Source organism: Asterias rubens, chromosome 18 (assembly GCF_902459465.1).
Source record: "Asterias rubens chromosome 18, eAstRub1.3, whole genome shotgun sequence".
NCBI classification, from domain to species: Eukaryota; Metazoa; Echinodermata; class Asteroidea; order Forcipulatida; family Asteriidae; genus Asterias; species Asterias rubens.
Genome location: NC_047079.1, coordinates 69,300 through 90,330, shown reverse-complemented (window position 1 = coordinate 90,330; position 21,031 = coordinate 69,300). Strand labels below are relative to the sequence as shown.

Below are 21,031 nucleotides of genomic sequence, written 5' to 3'. Positions count from 1 at the left end.
GGCCCAAAAAGCATCATTAATCATTTATAAGAATTGGTAATTGGCAGTTACATTCAACTCCCGTTATAACGAGCTCGCATATTACGAGGTTCGGGTTAATACAAGGTTTTTCAATGCATTAAAACACATTGATTATTACCGCGATTGGATATTACCAGCTTCGGATAGTGCAAGAGTTAACAAGAGTCAACTGTAGTTAGAGGTTTTAACTAATCTTTTAAGAACTTGATTAAAACATTTGATCAAGGACATGACTGCCACAACCGGGACTGGGGTCAAAACTTTTATAGCCCCAGAATTTGATCATGACATTGCAATTAGAGCTTTCAATATTGCTACAATGATATTGACTTTAGGCTACAATGGACTGCTGTGCATCATTGGTTGATAATGAATTGATTTGTTTTGATAAAAGTGTCTGATGACAGCAGGACAGAGCCAAGTAGTGATATGATGGAGAGTCACAATGCACATAAGCTTGCAGGTGAGTATGAGATGTAACAAGAATTACTAGTAGAAGAACGCTTCAATATAATCACAATGGATGCGTTCGATTAGCTTCCTGGGTCGACCCCACGGTGCTCACTCTGTTGAGCCTCTGACAAGAGCTAATCGAACGATCACTCACCCTCTAGTGGTGATGTCTCACACCTGGGGCCAGCCCCAAATGACCAGCTCCACAAGCAGGGCACTTGGGGCTGACCCTGTTGAGCCCCTGGAATGACGGCAAAGCTATTCGAATGTACCGGGGGCAGACCGGGTTCGACCCAGGGAAGCTAATCGAACGCACCCACTGTAAATTCCTGGGATATTCCATTTCTCTAGGTGCTTCTGGTCTACTCTGAGTGAAGAACTTAAAAATTATATTAAAAGTACCCTAGATAGTTTCTCTATTCCTGTTGGTGGAGAGCAGTCACATGGGGGTGTTTAAATGGTTGATAAAGACCAGCTGGAGCTGTTTAAGACTGGTTGTTTTTCGGATAGCATTTGTGCGGGTTAGCCCATGTATGCAAGGATGCATTCTGATGCGTGCAATACTATCTGAAAATGTCTCGTAAAAATGCACCACATGTAACAGAGCTTAAGAACGTTGGTTGAAAAACAGATCAGTTTTTACACAGTTTTCTACTTCATTACGCTTTGAACCAGAGTGACTCCTTCTTAAACTGTCATTAAAACCTTGAAGGGTTGGGCCATGCGATAAAGACGGTTATGACCCTGCTGGTTTTAAATGCATCAGTGCGGTACCCGCTGCCAAAACATAGCATTTAATCTGCCTCTAGCTACCGAGCAATCTCGGTAGTCAAGTTGGTAAGACACTGCTCTAGAATTGCAAGGGTCTTGGGTTCGTTTCCCACCCGAGTTGAATGCCTGGGATTATTTTCACGGGACTTGTGAAAGTACTGAGTATACAGTGCTAACACATGTCGGTGTTTGGGTAAAAACCAAAAACTAATTTTCTTTATTCCCGATGCAAATTTAACATCATTTAGGCTTGGTACATGTTTGTTATATTGTGTCTTGTAATTTGTCATTGACAGGGCTTTGTTGTTTCTTCAGTACATCCAAACAAGGTTTCTTATATGAGATGCAGCCTATACCACGCTTACTGACTGAATACACCTACAAGGCTGATGCTATACAGGTCCAGGCAGGCTATAGTCTATTGTTTGCTCTGACACAGAATGGTCTAGAGACATACACACTGCACACATTGGCTGCAGCATTGCTTAATATGGAGACTGTTGATAACATACACAATGTAAGTTGGAATTATGTGTTAAAATGATATAGGGATAACACAGAAAAAAAAAAAACCTTTTATTAAGTTACATGTAATTATATATTTGGATTGCGGTAACACCATGTGTGTATCTACTTGCGAGGCACAATTGTCCTTATATTCCTTACAATATATTCCATTCAATTATTCTATATTAGATCCCAAAAAGGGTACATCAAATACTCGCATACAGTAAAAATGTTGACACATTAAAAACATATGTGACTAAAACCCACCGCAGAAAAATACATGATGCCATGGAATGTGAATCTGTTTAAACTAGTGGCTTCTTGCAGGTTTGAGTTATGAAGCTTAACAAATTTTCCGCCCCAGAAATGGACCCCGATATCCAGGACATCACTGTAGTACAATACAAAAGTTTAAGGCCGCCAGGGCTAGTTCAGTGAGGTATTGGATTTGCAATGAATCTAGGGTATAGTTATTCCTGTCGCATCAATATATCAACATCAACTTATCAGTCAATATTGAGCATACAATTCAGACTTATTACACTAAAACACAGCTTAAATATTTATGCAGACATACCCTCCTGCCACGTTAGATGTCAGTTTGGTTGATCTTGAGCCATATCTATGCCTTACTCAACTTGTAGTCAGTACGGACCATTTGAACTACGAACTTAAACACAGCTAAAATCGTATTGCAGACATGTCCTCCTGCCACAATAGATGTCAGTTTGGTTGGTCTTGAGCCATATCTATGCCTGACTTAACTTGTAGTCAGTACGGACCATTTGAACTATGAACTAAAAAACATCTTGAATCTTATTGCAGACATGTCCTCCTGCCACGTTAGATGTCAGTTTGGTTGGTCTTGAGCCATATCTATGCCTTACTTAACTTGTAGTCAGTACGGACCATTTGAACTATGAACTAAAACACATCTTGAATCTTATTGCAGACATACCCTCCTGCCACGTTAGATGTCAGTTTGGTTGGTCTTGAGCCATATCTATGCCTGACTTAACTTGTAGTCAGTACGGACCATTTGAATTATGAACTAAAACACATCTTGAATCTTATTGCAGACATGTCCTCCTGCCACGTTAGATGTCAGTTTGGTTGGTCTTGAGCCATATCTATGCCTGACTTAACTTGTAGTCATTACGGACCATTTGAATTATGAACTAAAACACATCTTGAATCTTATTGCAGACATGTCCTCCTGCCACGTTAGATGTCAGTTTGGTTGGTCTTGAGCCATATCTATGCCTGACTTAACTTGTAGTCAGTACGGACCATTTGAACTATGAACTAAAACACATCATGAATCTTATTGCAGACATGTCCTCCTGCCACGTTAGATGTCAGTTTGGTTGGTCTTGAGCCATATCTATGCCTTACTTAACTTGTAGTCAGTACGGACCATTTGAACTATGAACTAAAACACATCTTGAATCTTATTGCAGACATGTCCTCCTGCCACGTTAGATGTCAGTTTGGTTGGTCTTGAGCCATATCTATGCCTGACTTAACTTGTAGTCAGTACGGACCATTTGAATTATGAACTAAAACACATCTTGAATCTTATTGCAGACATGTCCTCCTGCCACGTTAGATGTCAGTTTGGTTGGTCTTGAGCCATATCTATGCCTGACTTAACTTGTAGTCAGTACGGACCATTTGAATTATGAACTAAAACACATCTTGAATCTTATTGCAGACATGTCCTCCTGCCACGTTAGATGTCAGTTTGGTTGGTCTTGAGCCATACCTAGGCCTGACTCAACTCGCAGTCAGTAAGGACCATGTAATGCTACTGTCAAGGACAAGAGACTCTACAAACCCAACACTGTCAAATAAAAGGTATATTCACCTACTATCATCATTATCATCATTTAAGCTGTGCTCATCTACTGTAGGATGTAGCCCTCATGTCGACGCCATACGTTGTCTCTCCATCTTCTCTGTACATGTCATGTACCTATTCTCCTTTTCCCTGTCCTTGTTTGCCAGTCCATTATTCTTGTTGTCCATCTATTGTCATTTCTTCGGACAGTGTGTCCAGCCCATATCCTTTTAGCTTGTTTTATTTTCCTTATGATATCTCTTACTCCAGTTTTCTCTCATGTTTCTGTGCATTTAATCCTGCCTCTAATTGAGATATGTATGTAGCATTTGCCTATCCATTGCTCTTTGTGTTGTGTGGAGTTTTCGTTCTATCGGTTTTGTTGTTGTCCATGTTTCGGCTCCATACGTTATTCTTAGTAGCACACACTGATCATATACTTTTCTTCCACTTATTGCTTCTTTTTTTGTCAGGGATAATTTTTTAGGGCAATCAAAATTAGCTTTAGATCCTTGTGCAATATTTTGATCCTAGTTCAATTTCTGGAGTCGGCTAAATAAGAGCTCTGGTGTTTCCAATGAGCGGAGTGTGGCTGGATTATATATTAGGACTACAACATTTGTTGACCTCTAATGATTTGCACCTTGTGTCCAATAGCAGATACTGAACAGTGATTAAAATAGTGTAGTGTCAGTCGAAACGGTCAAAATGCTCATGAATAGTTTCATATTGATCAATTGAAATCCTTCAGTTTCATCATGTTTCATTAATTCATTTTACTTTGTTGATTAGTGCTACGGGTACCAGTATCTCTAGTAAATCTAATACCATATACATACATGAGAAGTCTGCTCCTACGGCTGTGTACAAGTCATTGATGGAGCTTGGTGAACGTTATCAACATTCAAGCCCAGCTGCTTATCTTCAGTGCATGCTGGAAGGACACCTACTGCTCAGAACAGCAATGACTATGGGGAGACTAAACAACGTCCCACAAGGAATTGTATCAGGTTTGTACAGGGTGTCTCAAAAACCTATACACTTTTGAAACGGCTGCCGAATAAAAAATTTCATTTCTGGGTGAAAAGGTTTATATGTATGGATAGCTTTTAGGGACTCAAATTTCATATGACACAAAAAAAGTCAGAAAATAATTAATGATTGTGTGAGCACTCCTCACTTTGGTAAAGGGTATGAAATATAGGTTGCACAGTAATTAGCCTGTTAGTTTGTGAGAGGTAAGTCCTTTGGAGCTGACAAAATTCACTCCAAGATGTCGGCTACTTTATCTTTAGTGAGCAGTGCTCACCCAAGCTTGAATTACTTTCAGACTTTTTGGTGTCATATGAAAGTTGAATCCATAAGCTATCCATATACATGTATCTAAACCTTTTCTCCCAGAATCATATGTTTTCTATTCGGCAGACATTTCAAAAGTGTATATTTTTGTTTGTGACACATGGTAGTCAAAAAAATTTGGATAAAATAGATGAATTATTATTGTTATTACATTATTATTATTACTGGTTTAATAAAAATATCTGCTTGTCACAGCCACAGGCTGACTGATAATACATTTTACAATAAAAATATAAAAACACAGGAAAATATTTATGACGCATTTATAATTGAACCATTTCTTCATAATTTAGAGAATGTGTGTTTTTAAACTAAGCATTTTTTACTCAAGTCATATTCAATGGGTTAAATATTAAACAAATATCGCAGTACAAGTTCTTTTCAAAAAACACTGCCAAAATACATGCTGTAGCTGCTATTCGAGGTGCCCCGAAGTTCAGATTCTTGTGAAAGCTTGTTCGCTCTGTAGGTCAACTTACAGAGTTTATTGTAAAATCCCACAATTGCTGTTAATGTTTTTAAAATAATTGTTATGGTTAATACAATTTATCAAAACCCCATTGAGACAAAAGTGGATAAGATAAGGTTTTACAGGTCAGTTTCCCTTCTTACTTCCAGAAAAACAAATTTTTACAAAAAGGCCATGACTTCTTCCCAGAAATAGACAAACTTCTTATTCAAACTTACCTTTTCCGAAACATCTTGCACAAATCACATACAACTAAGCAGGACTAAGCAGCAGGCAGCATCAGAGTCCAGCTTCCCCTGGAAGACAATCAGAGCATACTGATCGAAACATCAAGTTGAAACCACCAGTTAATAATAATAATAATAAGGACAATTTATATTGTGCATGTATCCACCTAATAAGGTGCTCAAAGCGCATGAAAAGAAGAAAACAGAAACAAATCAACAGAGGGAAGAGGGAACATCGGGAAAACAAAAGAAAGAAACAAACTAGTGAAAAGCCGTTTGAAACAAATGAAATTTCAATTTGTCTTTAAAAGTGTCCACGGTGCCACTATCCCGAATGTGTTTTGGCAACTGATTCCATAGGAATGGTCCAGCGTGCGCAAAGGACCTGTCCCCCCAGTTCTTATCAGAACCACCCTAACTCATTTAGAGATAGTTATTACATGGTATTACGGCAATCCTTTACTATATCATAAAAAATAATTTTTCTTTTCTGATTGTTTTTGTTTTGGTTGATAGAATCTACTGATTGTGAAGCATCATCCAGTGAGTTACGTTCACTGTACCTTCAGTCTTGTCTCCAACTGGCTCTGCACTACTGCAGGTAACACATGTTAATACTGTATTTTCCTGCATATTAGACATTGCTTAGGGACCATGGATATATTGAGAACCGAGTCCCTCGCATGCAGACTCGTGATGTTAAAGGCACTGGACACCTTTGGTAATTGTCAAGGACCAGTCTTCTCACTTAGTGTATCTCAACATATGCTCAAAATAACAAACCTGTGAAGATTTGAACTCAATTGGTCGTCGAAGTTGCGAGAGAATAATGAAAGAAAAAACACCCTGTCGCACAGTTGTGTGCTTTCAGGTGCCTTAAATTTGAGACCTCAGCTGAGGTCTCGAACTCATTTCAAATATTTGAGTGAGAAATGACTTCTTTCTCAAAAACTACATTACTTCAGATGGAGCCGTTTCTCACAATGTTAAATACCATCAACAGCTCTCCATTGCTTATTGTTACCAAGTAAGTTTTTATGCTAACAATTATTTTGAGTAATTACCAATATGTGTCCACTGCCTTTAAGAGTCATATACCAACACAATGACCCCTGTGTGGTGATGCACCGACAGTGGAGTGACCTCTCTAAAGTGTCTCTGAGGTCATGGTGCGCAGGGGTGTGCCTTATATGTTGGCACTTCACTTGAAACATGTTTCTGTGATTCTGGGTACTGCACCTTGAACGCTGAGCGCTTATAGGCAGGAAAATTTTGCATCAAAGAAAAATGATAGAACTAAGTTTTGCCTTAAAAGAGCCCTTACATGTACATGTATGCAATTTCTTATGAAAAGGGCGAGAGTTTTGGTTTTAAGCAATCAACCAGATGTGTATGCAAATACGCGCTAACACGTTGTTAAAGGTTTAAGCACATCACCTTGGTTCTTCAAGCATTACACTTCTATTGCCTTACAAGCCTGTGCGTCTACTAAGGTCAAGTGATGCCAACTTGCTTGCTGTTCCAACTTCCAGGTTGAAAGCTTACAGGATACTGTTTCTCAGTTGCAGAAAAAAAAATCATACTTGAAGGAAGTTAATAAGTTGAAATTATGAAATGTTATCATTAAATGTGATTGATATGTTTGATAATTTCAGAGGAGAAACTCCCAATTGGCATTTGACATTGCCGTACTTCAACATGTCAGAATTACCACTGAAGAAAATAATTGAATGCAGCCCCAAGCCATACACAGCATTTGAGGTAGGATAGTATTCCATGTAAGCCATGATGACACAACAAAACTCATTCAGACCTAATCCACTTTTAATCCTTATGCTGACCGTTTGAAGCCCCAAATCTTGTCCTGACACTTGGCAGTATACAATTGTTGCACGCTGTGACGGGATCCATGGCGTTTTGTACATCCGGGTGCCATGGTCCCCCGAGAGTGTACAAAACCCATGGACCCTGTCACGGCGTGCAACAATTGTTTTGTTATTCCTTGGTAACATAATTATTCCTCTTCTCAAAGTTCTTCAGTTATTGTTTACGACGAGCATGCATCGTAACGAACAGTTGTTCAAATAAGGAACAGTTCTTCACTATTCCCCTCAAACCCGCGGCGGTTTGGTACTAAGCGCTGGAAATCGACCAGCGCTGGGAACGATCACGGTAATGTTCGCCGGTTAACAAAACTCATGTTACCTGGCGCGCTGTGCAGCCATGGTACATGCGTTTTTAGTGCACGTCAAGTGATTGGTTCTCGACCAATCAAACTTCACAATCTGTTCCTGAGGTATAACAATATAGCTTTGTACACACCATGACTGTGTTCACAAGTATGCATAATCAGTGAAGCACGTCAAGGGTTTGGAGATCCAGAAAGTATGACGGTTAATAATAAAAATAATAATACTAATAATAGTGGCTTCTTATATAGCGCTCAGGTCCGTCACGCAGTGATGCTCATGGCGCTTCCACATTAATACCCCTGGTCACTGGGCCTTAAATATTCCTCAAACCATCTCAGCTCCCTGGGGAGTATACAGCCTGTGCTGCCAAATATGTAGCGCACTAAGCTAATCAATCACAAGAACCAACTCTGCCCTCACAGGTACCTATTTACCCCTGGGTGGAGAGAAGCATGGTTAAGTGTCCTGCTCATCAAGGACACAAGTGTCATGCCAGGGATTCGAACCCACACTCTGCTGATTAGAAGCACCAGAGCTTGAGTTCGGTGCTCTTAACCGCTCGGCCACGACACTCTACGCTGTACTACTTTGCTAGGGTTCACATCGATACTCAGAATGCGCATGACCTATCTGACCCTAGCAATCACATTAAACCATTTTAGAGCATTAATTACTTCACTGTGTTAGTATTCTTCAACAAACTCAGTTGGGCGAGTTGAAAAGTGTTTGAAACCGTTTGTTATGAAAGACATATTGTTGGAAAGATGTTTTATTGCATGGTTTTCCATCTACTTTGCAAACTAACACTGTCGGCCATTTTAAGGAATCAAAAACTTGGCTACACAAAGTGGTGTGCTGTGTTAGTTTACTACATAAATAAGGAAAACCGTGCAATTTCGAGGCATAGTTGTGTGGATTGTTGAATTCTACTTTTTTCTAATCATATCATTTCATAACAAATGGTTTCAAACGCTTTTCATAGATCAAATCGACCGATCCAATGCAAAGTGTCCCTTGGTTATTTGCAGCTATGACTTGTTTAGAATTATAGTCTAAGATGTATGAGCCTATCAATTATTAACTTGGTGATTTAAACACCTAACCTGCACTTATACTAAACTAAGTATGTTGTGTTGTTTCTGTGAAGGACACTGAATTGATGACTGGAGCAGGATTAGGAATGCTCCACTACCTAGACTGGGTTCTATTTGATGACAGTAGCACACTCCATGCTGATCAGGTAAATCACTGTGGCTTGGATTCACATTACTTTAATGAGTTAATTTGCAGGTGTCACGATTAAACTTGGCCGATAGCACGTAAAGCTAGAAGACGACTCTTTTCTTTGGGCTAGATATAGACCAATCCAGGCGCAGAATTGCTGGTCGCCGCCATGGGTGCTGCGTGCCACTGCTGCGGTGTCTTTGTGCCTAGTTTTGTTCACAAAGACATGAGAAAATCATTTTCCTTTGCACTTTTTATGGGAATTGAACGTCATCCTCAACAATGTATGAAATTTCCCTTATAGGCTGCTCGATATAACAACGTACTACATGATTGGTTAATTATTAAAATTAAGCAGAAAGTAAAATACTGAAACTCTGACAAGATACCTTTCCGATGTAACGCATTTAAGCGACTGTTATGCAGTTTCCGCGTCTTTGACCCCTAACTCGCCTAAGACGAGTACCTTTTTCAAGATGATTCATTTTTTTTTTGTGCTAATTTTTGTGGTTAGTGATCTACATTGGTATATCATGATGTCCTGTTAAGGAAATTGTGTAAGTCGTTGAGGAAAACATCTTATTTCCATAAAGAGTGAAAAGGAACATGATTTCCTCATGTCTTTGTGCACAAAACTAGGCACATACACCGCAGCAGTCACACCGCGCGGTGTGATCAACACTTGTGCGCCCAGTGCGCGTCGGATTGGTCTATATACAGAATATTTTATTTAATCTCTATAATGCTTAACAAAGATGGTGGTAGAGTACAATGAGAGAGAAGAGAAGGCAGTATAAAAAACGACACTGGATTAGGCTCACAGTGCAAGAATACGCTCTGGGCTAACCAGTATAAAGAACAACACTGGATTAGGCTCACAGTGCAAGATTACGCTCTGGGCTAACCAGTATAGAGAACGACACTGGATAAGGCTTACAGTGCAAGATTACGCTCTGGGCTAACCAGTATAGAGAACGACACTGGATAAGGCTTACAGTGCAAGATTACGCTCTGGGCTAACCAGTATAGAGAACGACACTGGATAAGGCTCACAGTGCAAGATTACGCTCTGGGCTAACCAGTATAGAGAACGACACTGGATAAGGCTCACAGTGCAAGATTACGCTCTGGGCTAACCAGTGTAGAGAACAACACTGGATAAGGCTCACAGTGCAAGATTACGCTCTGGGCTAACCAGTATAGAGAACAACACTGGATAAGGCTCACAGTGCAAGATTACGCTCTGGGCTAACCAGTATAGAGAACAACACTGGATAAGGCTCACAGTGCAAGATTACGCTCTAGGCTAACCAGTATAGAGAACGACACTGGATTAGGCTCACAGTGCAAGATTACGCTCTGGGCTAACCAGTGTAGAGAACGACACTGGATTAGGCTCACAGTGCAAGATTACGCTCTGGGCTAACCAGTATAGAGAACGACACTGGATAAGGCTCACAGTGCAAGATTACGCTCTGGGCTAACCAGTATAGAGAAGAACACTGGATAAGGCTCACAGTGCAAGATTATGCTCAGGGCTAACCAGTATAGAGAAGAACACTGGATAAGGCTCACAGTGCAAGATTACAAGGCAGTATAGAGAACGACACTGGATAAGGCTCACAGTGCAAGATTATGCTCTGGGCTAACCAGTATAGAGAACGACATTGGATAAGGCTCACAGTGCAAGATTATGCTCTGGGCTAACCAGTATAGAGAACGACACTGGATTAGGCTCACAGTGCAAGATTACGCTCTGGGCTAACCAGTATAGAGAACGACACTGGATAAGGCTTACAGTGCAAGATTACGCTCTGGGCTAACCAGTAAAGAGAACGGCACTGGATTAGGCTCACAGTGCAAGATTACGCTCTGGGCTAACCAGTATAGAGAACGACACTGGATAAGGCTTACAGTGCAAGATTACGCTCTGGGCTAACCAGTATAGAGAACGACACTGGATAAGGCTCACAGTGCAAGATTATGCTCTGGGCCAACCAGTATAGAGTATAGATTAGAGAAGAATGACCAAAAGGGAAAATAGGATGTTTATACATTGGTCAGTGCATGGAGGAAGAACAGTTTGACATGGTCAGTGAGGGTGGCCAGAGGTCATTAAAATACCTTTCTAACCATGCATTTCATAAAACGCTTTTCCAAGACCATCTCTTCCGATCCAAGGCAATGTGTTCCTTTAACTTTGTACTAACTCGGCCATCGAGTATTAGGCAGCCAACCAACCAAGATAAGCATTTCTTAACACCGCTTAAAACATTAATATAAAGTTTCTTTAAGGGCACTAGACAAGTTTGGTAATTGTCAAAGACTAGTCTTCTCACTTGGTGTTTCTCAACATATGCATAAAATAACAAACCTGTGAAAATTTGGACTCAATTGGTCATCAAATTTGCAAGAGAATAATGAAAGAAAAATGCTTCAGCTGAAGTATTTTATTATTTGGGTGAGCAATTACCTCTTTCTTAAAAATTCTGTTTACTTAAAGGGGGCCGTTTCTCACAATGTTTAATACTATCCATTGCTCTTACCAAGTTGTCATGCTAACAATTTATTTGGAGTACTTACCAATAATACCCAGTGCCTTTAAAGTGAAATGATAAAATATAAAGGTTAATTTTCTTTTTCTTGAAACAACGAAGGTAACAGCAGACAGGATTCTGAAGTACTTTTTCTCTCTGGGCCCTCAACATTGCAGTCAAGTTGTTCTATTCTCCAAGATTGAAGACCAACTCAGTCCAGATAAAACCCTGAGTGTTTTGAGTAAAGTCAAAGATGCACATCAACCAGGCCACCAGTAAGTAACATTCATCTTATAAAAAATAGTAATAATATCGAAGTCTTATATAGCGCAAGTATCTACCAACAAGGTTGCCTCAAGGCGCTGAGTATAAACAAACTTTCAGAAAGATAGGTTATTGCAGTGATGAATTCTGAGAACCAATTATGTAGCACCTTATAAGGGTTTACAAGGTGCTACGGCCCATACAGCAGCCACTGCCAGGAACACCGGGGTGAACCCCCTTCTTTACGATAAGAGCACTTGGCTCTTTTATATGCGTTGCACAACACATGGGACCACAGCTTTATGTTCCATCCGAAGGTGAAGTGTCTAGCTTAAGGACACAAGTGTCACGGCTGGGGAATCGCACCCACACTCTGCTGATCAGAAACACCATAGTTTGAATTCGATTTCTAACCGCTCGACCATGGCTCTTCCACACTTATTCACATAAATCCTAATTTTGTGCGGGTTTTCCCTCTGTGTTTGCTAACTGATAAGGCCAAGTGTATGTAGCAGACCGCGTTCCCGCTCGATCCACAATTGCGAGATCATGATCCCGCAATGGATTAGTCGCAGACTTGAATCGCGGTCGCGTTCCCATTTGAGTATGATCGCACCTTGATCCTCCTTTTGGGAACGGAATTGGATTAAAAGTTTACCAATGAAAGGTCAATCAAGTGTGCAGCTCGCATGTGCAATGTACCCATAGCGCCCTTACTGCAGCCAGCTCAAGCTCTGCATGGGGCGCTGGCAGCCACCATTTTGTTGTTCGTCGATGTCATGTTTTTTTTTATATAACCCCAAAATATCGGAAATTCAATATCAAGTATACTGCTGCATGCTTTATTTACAATTCTTATTTGTCACTAACTACATTGCTGTGTCTACTTGTATGCATTGTTTCGCACCACTCGGGCCTACTGGATGGTCGCCCTCAAATTATGAGGCCCTGATCGCCCTTTGCGTTCCCATTAGACTTCAAGGGCAATCAGATCCCACTTAAATCATACTCCTGAGGAGGATCCAAATTGCATGGTGGAGAACTTGATCACCAGTGCATTCCAAGTTACGCTTATTGCCTTTTGATTGCCTTTGGTCGCCCTTTTCCCAAAATTGCGGGGTCGTGATCACCTTTTCTCGCATTGTGAGATCAATGGGGGGTTCAGTGGGAACGGTTCATACACACTGTGTGTGCTAACCATGCTAACGGTGGTATAAGGCCGAGTGTCACACACACTGTTTGTGCTAACTGTGATAAGCCTGATTGTCACACACACTGAGTATGCTAGTTGTTGTCTCAGTTGTTAAAAGAAAAAGAGGCTGATATTTTCAGTGATTATTGTATTAGTATTATTATTATTTCTATTTATTCGGCCAAAATACAAGACAATAGCGTTCACAAACATACAGTATTATACTAGAAGTAAACAGAATCAGGAAAACTAGCAAATACAATATGTATAAAACAAAATCTTTAAAATAAAATAAATAATTGACCAGGGGAGAAAAAACAAAACAGAGACAACAACAATAGGGACTACAACAACAATAGGGACAACAAGAGGGACAACAAGAGGGACAACAAGAGGGACAACAACAGCAACAGGGACCACAAAACATATCAACTCATGTACATGGAAGTAAACAGGTTTTACTTTTTCTATTTCAGTGTAAACTTTGTTGGATGTCCTCAAACTTACACGTAAGTCCTTCCTTTTATTTGTACCATGTTCCTAACCTAGAATGTACTCATCAGCTGTTTACTTGTTTTGATCAAATGGCAACCCCACAAAAAAAAAAATAAAAAAATAAACAGTCATCAAGAGTCCTGTTTCCAATTCTGAAAACTGGTTATGCAATCTTTATGTTTCATCAACTACATGTATTTTTCTGAAGGAATTTTAAACTGATCGCTAGCAGCCAGGTTGCATGAAAGAAATATCTTGTTCTTGTTATCTTGCGATTGTTATCTGCTCAATCGCCCTAATTCTACGATTATCATTTATCCACAGAGTGATCAATAAACATGTAAAACCCACTCATTCAACTACTTTTCTTGCCTCCCTTTGTGACTGGATCAACATGCTTTTGAGCTACAGTGGTTAACTATACTTTGGTTGATCCTGGCCATCACATTACGGTTGTTTTGTATTTTTCTTGTGCCTTTACGATTTGTGTTGCTTTATATTTACTTTATTATTTACATATTCATTTTACTTACTGACCAAATAGTGGCCAAAAGAACAAGAAGCATAAGTCTATGTTATAAAAACCACTGAAAAGCTATTGAGAGATAAGTTATCCGTTAATAAATATTACTAGATGGTGTAATTTGGATCGGCTGGCTATGTGTGAGGTGTATCTACGATTGGGTGACTTGGAGCAAGCAGGATCCACCTTATGTACTCTCTCAGCGGAAGAAATTACTCAACTATGTACAAAACATTCAGCATTACTTCTACAGGCAGAGGATCAGTTCTCACATTTAGCTCAGGTAACAATAATAATAATAATAATAGTGGCTTCTTATATAGCGAGCATATCCGTCACTCAGTGACGCTCCTGGCGCTGTAACATACAGTATTTCCTGCAAGATGTTGGACTATTCGTTTGAATTATATTTTACAAGGTGCTGTGGCGCAATTTGCTGACAATCAGACAAGGAACACTGGGGCAAACCCCTTCTCTTTTCGATAAGTGCACTGGGTTATTTTACATGCGTTAAACAACACACAGGACCAATGGCTTTATGTCTTATCCGAAGGACGAAGCATCGTGGTTATAAGTGTTTTGCTTAAGGACACAAGTGTCATGACTCATGAACCCACACGTTGCTGAACACCAGAGCTTGAGTCCGGTGCTCTTAACCACTAGGCCATGACACACCACTATTGAAGGCAAAACCTATTAACATTAGAGAGTCTCATATTTTGAGACCATCAACATTGAGATTAGTTTGGTAGTAGTACTGGTCATACAATAAAAGAGAGTTCTTCTCATATTCACAAACTTGGTGCTGGAAACCTGCAATTCCAGGTTGTATGCAAGTATTGTACTATATTTATTCCTGACTAGCTCCAATGGTAGTAAGCCGTACATTGGATTAATCAGAATTGATGGCAAAGGAATTGTTTGTGTATATATTATCATGCGAGAGCGCATAGTATACAAATAATGAATGTTTATGAGTGCAATGGTGCGAATATGTTCGTGAGTTGAAAGATGATCATATTTGCACCATTGCACGAATGAAAAACATTCATTATTTGTTTTATATAACATCCAAGTAGATCTTTGTCATTTTGATTGGAAGATACAACTTTTAAAACAAACAAAGCGTAGGCCTACAATTTCTAATTGTGAAATTACACCCGTTTCTTTTGGTTCGGCCTGTTTGAGACACGCAGAAGCCGAATGCTAGTAATGTGCCTTGCAGTAACACTGCTGCGTTACAAAAGACACGCGAACGCGGAGATGTTTTTTGCTCAGCATGCAATAGTACTTTTATTTGCCAACACATGACGGACAATCCCCCAATCAAATGGCAAGGATCTGCTTGGGTGTTATATAATGTTAGTTGGTTCTTAAGCAAGTCACAGTTAGAAGAATTAATGCAACAAACTGCTCAAGGAAAGTGATTTAAAATTTGAATTTGTATCAAAATTTCTTACACACTTTCTTCACTAATTACATGTGACAGTATAGAAGGATTTTGAACATTTAGCATAGAACCCACTTTAGTTAATTCATGTTGTGAAAAACTACACTACTGATTTTAAAAATTGATTTGAATGTTGAGTGATTGATTGATTGCATGTATTTATTGAATGTAGTTGATACGTCAGCAGGAGCCAGAAAGCCTTCTTATTGCTCTTGTGCAACTCATCGATGACAACACTGTATCTCTACAAACGTGCATCAAACTGTTGAAGGTATGTATGGGTGAGGCTGTTCAACTTACTCAAATTTTGCAATTGAAGTCACAAATTTCAAATTTGTTGCTTTAGTTGTAATAATAATAATAATGGTAACCAGTTAAAAAAAACTCTTTTCACACCCGAAGGGCATCCCAAACATTATTACCCCTGGTCACTGGGCCTTAACTCATTCCTTAAACCATCTCAGCTCCCTGGGGAGTACACGGCCTTGTGCAACAAATGCGCTACTCTTAAAAATAGTTAAGTGTCTTGCTCAGGGACACAGGTGTCACGACCGGGATTCGAACCTACACTCTGCTCAACAGGAGCACCATAGCATGAGTTCGGTGCTCTTATCCGCTCGGCCACGACACCCTACAACCCCACTGTTGTAACTGATTTTTGTTGTTGAGGGTCCATACTTGGATGATTTGTAGTTTGAATGCTTCATTAAGGGAATAAAAGGGTAGCAAGGAGTTCTTCAACAGCCGTTTAAAGCTGGCAGGGTCGGCTGCCGTTCGGCTTAGGCCTTAATCGCATGGCAACGACCCTGCAATGTTTTAAACAGACGTTTAAGAACGACTCACTACTCTTTTATTCCCATTCATAAATGCCCTTTTGTTAAAAAACGTAAAAAAAATACAATTATTGACACTGTAACCATTGAAAATTTGAGGTTTGAAATATTTTTTACAAAAACTTTGTGAATAATCTGTTTGATGCGCGTGGGTTGTGTGTACGTGCTCGCGCTTACATTATGCGCGCGTGCTCAGATTACGCGCTGTTACTATAGCTATGAATTGCGTTCTGCGTGATAATCTTGCCACCCGACACGTGGAAGCCAGCTGGTTATAAACACTGGTCATTATCAAAGGTTTATACACCCCCACATGACGCGCTCTCCACCAAAAGGAATAGCGAAACTGTCTGAGGTATTTATGAATGTAGATTACTTCTTGTAATCTCCTCAGTGCTGGTTAGATATTGATTTAGAACTCCAGTATAACATTGTAAGAATGTAAGTGCACAAGTATTGCAATTGCCTCAACATCCATTTGAAGTCTGAATGTTTGTAATAATCACTTTCAGGCTTAAAGGGTTGCTGAAGTGTTTTTTTAAATATAATTTAAACGATTAAACATGACTTTTTAACCTGAAATATTTCTAATTATTTTTTATTAAATGCGCAAGTATTTAAAAAATGGTTTTCAAGAGATTAGGGGAACCCACCCCGCCCCTAAAAGGGAGCCTTCATTTGCATAAACGTGATGTCATGTCGGTAACCCGAGCCTTCGGGCTCCCTGGCTGTGTGCATATAGAGACGTGTGCACTGTGTGGCCTGGTACCTAGGCGCATGAATTCCCGATGTGACGTCGATGGTAGGGGGGCGGTAACAATCCACAAAAGGGGGGCATGACTTATTCGCTAATTACGCAAGTGAGATATGTCGGGAATAAACAAAACACATTTATTGATGTTCAATACATATATCAGAAATAAATGACAGCAAAATTAACTGTTTTATTTGAATTCACTGCAGCATCCCTTTAACTGGCTTTTCCAAATTGAAAACTTGGCGCCGAACAAATAAAAAGTTATTGATGGCGACTTTTGAATTGGCATAAAATGAAACCAATGTGTGTTGCAATAGTAGTATTGCTGTTTAATAATTTCCCAATATGATTATACTGTTTCTTAGGATGAGAAAGAACCATTGAGTTCAGCAGCAAATAGTCATTTGAAACGCTTCATGGAGGAGATAGTGTTTACCAAGCATCGTCATGAAGTACTCCATGGAGCTACAGTAAGTCAAAACAAACATCATCTTAAAGACATTGGACACCTTTGGTAATTGTTAAAGACCAGTCTTTTCACTCAGTGTATCTCAACTTATGCACAAAATAACAAACCATTGAAAATTTGAACTCATTGTTCGCCGAAGTTGCAATAGAATAATGGAAGAAAAAACACCATGCCTCACAAGTTGTGTGCTTTCAGGTGCATGAATTCGAGACCTCAGCTGAGGTCTCGAATTCAATTCAAATATTTGAGTGAGAAATTACTTTTTTCTAAAAAACTACAGTACTTCAGAATAAGCAGTTTCTCACAATGTTTTATACTATGGACCCCGACTCAATTCCTGGGGCCTTTCTCAACCCTTGTTTTAGGCTCAGGCTCCAGGCGCAGATGTTTGTGCAATACCCGCTGCTCCAAAATTGCAGGTTAAAGGCTGTGCAGCGTCCTGGAGCCTAAGACCCCTGGGCTGCTGCCTTGTATGTGGATTGGAATTCCAGTCCCAAGGATTTTCCCTGCTGGTCCCTTCATTTCGTTTCCTGGAAAATAACTCACTTATCTCTGCCTACTCTTCCTCAATGTTCCACGCACGATATTACTCCTACTTTAGTATAATTTTTATGCCCTTCAAAATAATTTTGTTTGATAGCCTTAAAAGTCTAGCCTACACTATGTGTTAAAAATGATGAAATATTTGGAAATGTGATCAGAATTGACAATGGCCACTTTGTCTCAATCCAAATTGTGCACAAAGAATGAATCTGTTATCAAACATTCACTCCCAGTCTCATTCACATCCAAGACATGCTGTGTTCAGACAGACTCGTTTTCATCAGACACTGGCTCTTGAAACCAAGATTAGAAGACATTTTTAATATTCCCCTGTAAAATGTTGCAAGCATCTATAATTCTCTCTCGCCTGTAGAAATCTCTTTCTCCTAAAGCGAGCCGAGTATACTGTTCGTAACGTCGAGACCACCCTGGCTCTTTTCAGAGCCAACAATCCAATAAAAGAGATTTACACATGGTTTACCCGCAAGTTGACTATTTATTTATAGTTTCTTCCTATTTATCCACACCATGCAAAGCTTCAAACAACACTTGTTTATTCTTCCTTTGAAATTCAGACTTATAGATATAGAACTGGCTTCCTATTATTCAGTGCATTCAGTTTAAAAAAACTCGCAATGGTCAGTGTCCTACATATCTCTCAGAACCCATTCAACAAAAAGTTACTTCAACCCGGCTACGATCTTCCACATCCTCTCTCCTTCAAACTGATACCTGGTCCTCATGTGAAAACACGCTACGGTGACAGAGCTTTCTCTGTTGCAGCTCCCAAATTATGGAACACTTCCCCCTCCAAAAATTAAAAAATGCTTCTTCCTTACAAACATTTAAAACTATGTTGAAACTCACTTGTTCAAATCTTTGTAGTTACCCCATTTTGCAGCCTGTTATTTTCTGTTTAAATTGTGTTTATTTCTCATGTTTATTTCTGCTTTTGTTTTGCTTAATTTGTTTAAATTTGTATCTTCGTATTTTGGTGCTGTTGCCCATGTTTACTATAGTCTTCAAGGACACCAGAACCATAGCGCTTAGAAAGGTAGTATTAATCGTGGTATAAATACATTACTTTTATTGTTATTACTATTAACATAACTATTATTAGAACTAATTTCTTGTGTTATATAACAGGAGTTGTTGTTTGCTGTTTACTTTGAGAGAATGGAGAAGGGAATGTCCAAAGGAGTTCCCTTGCGACACTCATCAAGACACACTCATATTGTAAGTACTGACAAATATACACTGTACATTTATGTCAATATCTATAGCGCCCAGGTCTGTCACACAGTGACGCTCATGGCACTTCAACATTATTACCCCTGGTCACTGGGCCTTAAATCATTCAAACAGTAGCGCACTAACTTCTAAGCTAATCAATCACAAGAACCATCTCTGCCCTCGCAGGTACCCTTTTACCCCTGGGTGGAGAAAAGCTAATATGGTAATGTGTCTCGCTCAAGGACACAAGTATCACGACCGGGATTCGAACCCACACTCTGCTGAACAGAAACACCAGAGTTTGAGTTTGGTGCTCTTCTCCGCTCGGCCAAGTCACCCCAATGTAGTCATTCTGCTACGTTGATTATTTGACCAAATTATTTTGAGGCATTCCTTCAGGGATAGATACCCTTAGAACAATAATAAATCACCGTGGTCGTCATGGCCCTCTATTCCTGCAAGAGAATAAATTTGGTAAAACACAACTGATTTATCTGTTATAGTTTTCAGGTGGAGGTTGTTATGCTAAGAGGCCAGAGTGGTTAGACTTTCTTGCTCCTTTCCAAGGTAATCAATTTGACTGTAATCGGCAATATGATTGTAACTGAGAGAAGACGACATTTGAACAGTTGATATTATACAAACTAGAAATAAATTCACTTCCAATAATCAGTAATTTATCATGAAAGCACTTGAATGTCAAAGCTTTGACATTCATGTGCTTTCTTTTTGACTCACCCTGTATAAGTAAGGGAATCAATGTGTGCTGAAGAGGTTTTCAACTAGTGGTTTAATCCCAACGAGGCCTGGTTCTTGATAATTTACCGAGATGAAGTCGAGGTAAATTATAAAGAACCAGGCCTCGGCGGGTTTAAACCATTAGTTGAAAACCGATTCAACACACTTTGATTCCCATTCATAAATACCTTTTCGGCCAAAAACATCATCACTTTTTGGTCAAAAAGTAAAATAAATGCAAAAATTATAATTGTTAAATGATTTCTTTAAACACACCACCCCTCCAGCTATGAAATGGTAGAGCCCTCCGCTGCCCTCGCGTAAACAACTCCTTATAAGGGAATGCTGTGGGCGTCGCTTGATCGCGTGATGTGGCACAAATCGCATGATGTGGCACAACTGTTTCAGCCGTTGCTCTCGACCAATAGGAATGAAGAAACTGTCTTATAAGAACAGGTGCAAGGTCGCGTGTCACGCTTATGAATTAACACTTTTTACCGGTCATTAACAAAAGGTTTATGCACACCCACGTGACGCGCTCTCTACCAATAGGAGTAGAGAAACTGTCTGGGGTATTTATGAATGTACCTTTAAGGGGCTTCTATTATTTGGTACCTTGTTCCTTAAACAAGCACATTTAGGGACAAATGTAGTTGGAAATGGTTTTTTTCCATCTTTTTATATAATAACATGAATAAGCCTCAGACTATCGAGACAGTTGCTATGCCATGTGATTAGGGGCAAGCTTTTTTGAAGTTATGTAAGAGATGGTGAACACCCATACACAATTCTGGATGGATGTGTATGGCACAGGGTTTATTATTATTTGCTCATCCTGGAGGTTGCTATACAAAAGCTAGTCTTGGTTCAAGACTCTCCTGGATTTGTCACAAGAGGGCGCGCTATCACCCCCAACGTGCTATCAACCACGAAC

General features: G+C 39.7%; 1 protein-coding gene across 1 annotated transcript in view; it reads left to right on the top strand.

The window, feature by feature from the left end:
• Window positions 1-21,031, top strand: part of LOC117302352 (Hermansky-Pudlak syndrome 3 protein-like) — a 35,313-nt gene that overhangs the window by 9,712 nt on the left and 4,570 nt on the right. The window contains exons 7-20 of the mRNA XM_033786268.1: window positions 416-484; window positions 1,542-1,762; window positions 3,467-3,609; window positions 4,385-4,602; window positions 6,164-6,248; window positions 7,303-7,408; window positions 8,987-9,079; window positions 11,721-11,875; window positions 13,533-13,565; window positions 14,186-14,357; window positions 15,697-15,795; window positions 17,480-17,584; window positions 19,273-19,362; window positions 19,863-19,926. Of these exons, the coding sequence (XP_033642159.1) occupies window positions 416-484; window positions 1,542-1,762; window positions 3,467-3,609; window positions 4,385-4,602; window positions 6,164-6,248; window positions 7,303-7,408; window positions 8,987-9,079; window positions 11,721-11,875; window positions 13,533-13,565; window positions 14,186-14,357; window positions 15,697-15,795; window positions 17,480-17,584; window positions 19,273-19,362; window positions 19,863-19,926 (1,653 nt within the window). The remainder of the gene's footprint in view (window positions 1-415; window positions 485-1,541; window positions 1,763-3,466; window positions 3,610-4,384; window positions 4,603-6,163; window positions 6,249-7,302; window positions 7,409-8,986; window positions 9,080-11,720; window positions 11,876-13,532; window positions 13,566-14,185; window positions 14,358-15,696; window positions 15,796-17,479; window positions 17,585-19,272; window positions 19,363-19,862; window positions 19,927-21,031) is intronic.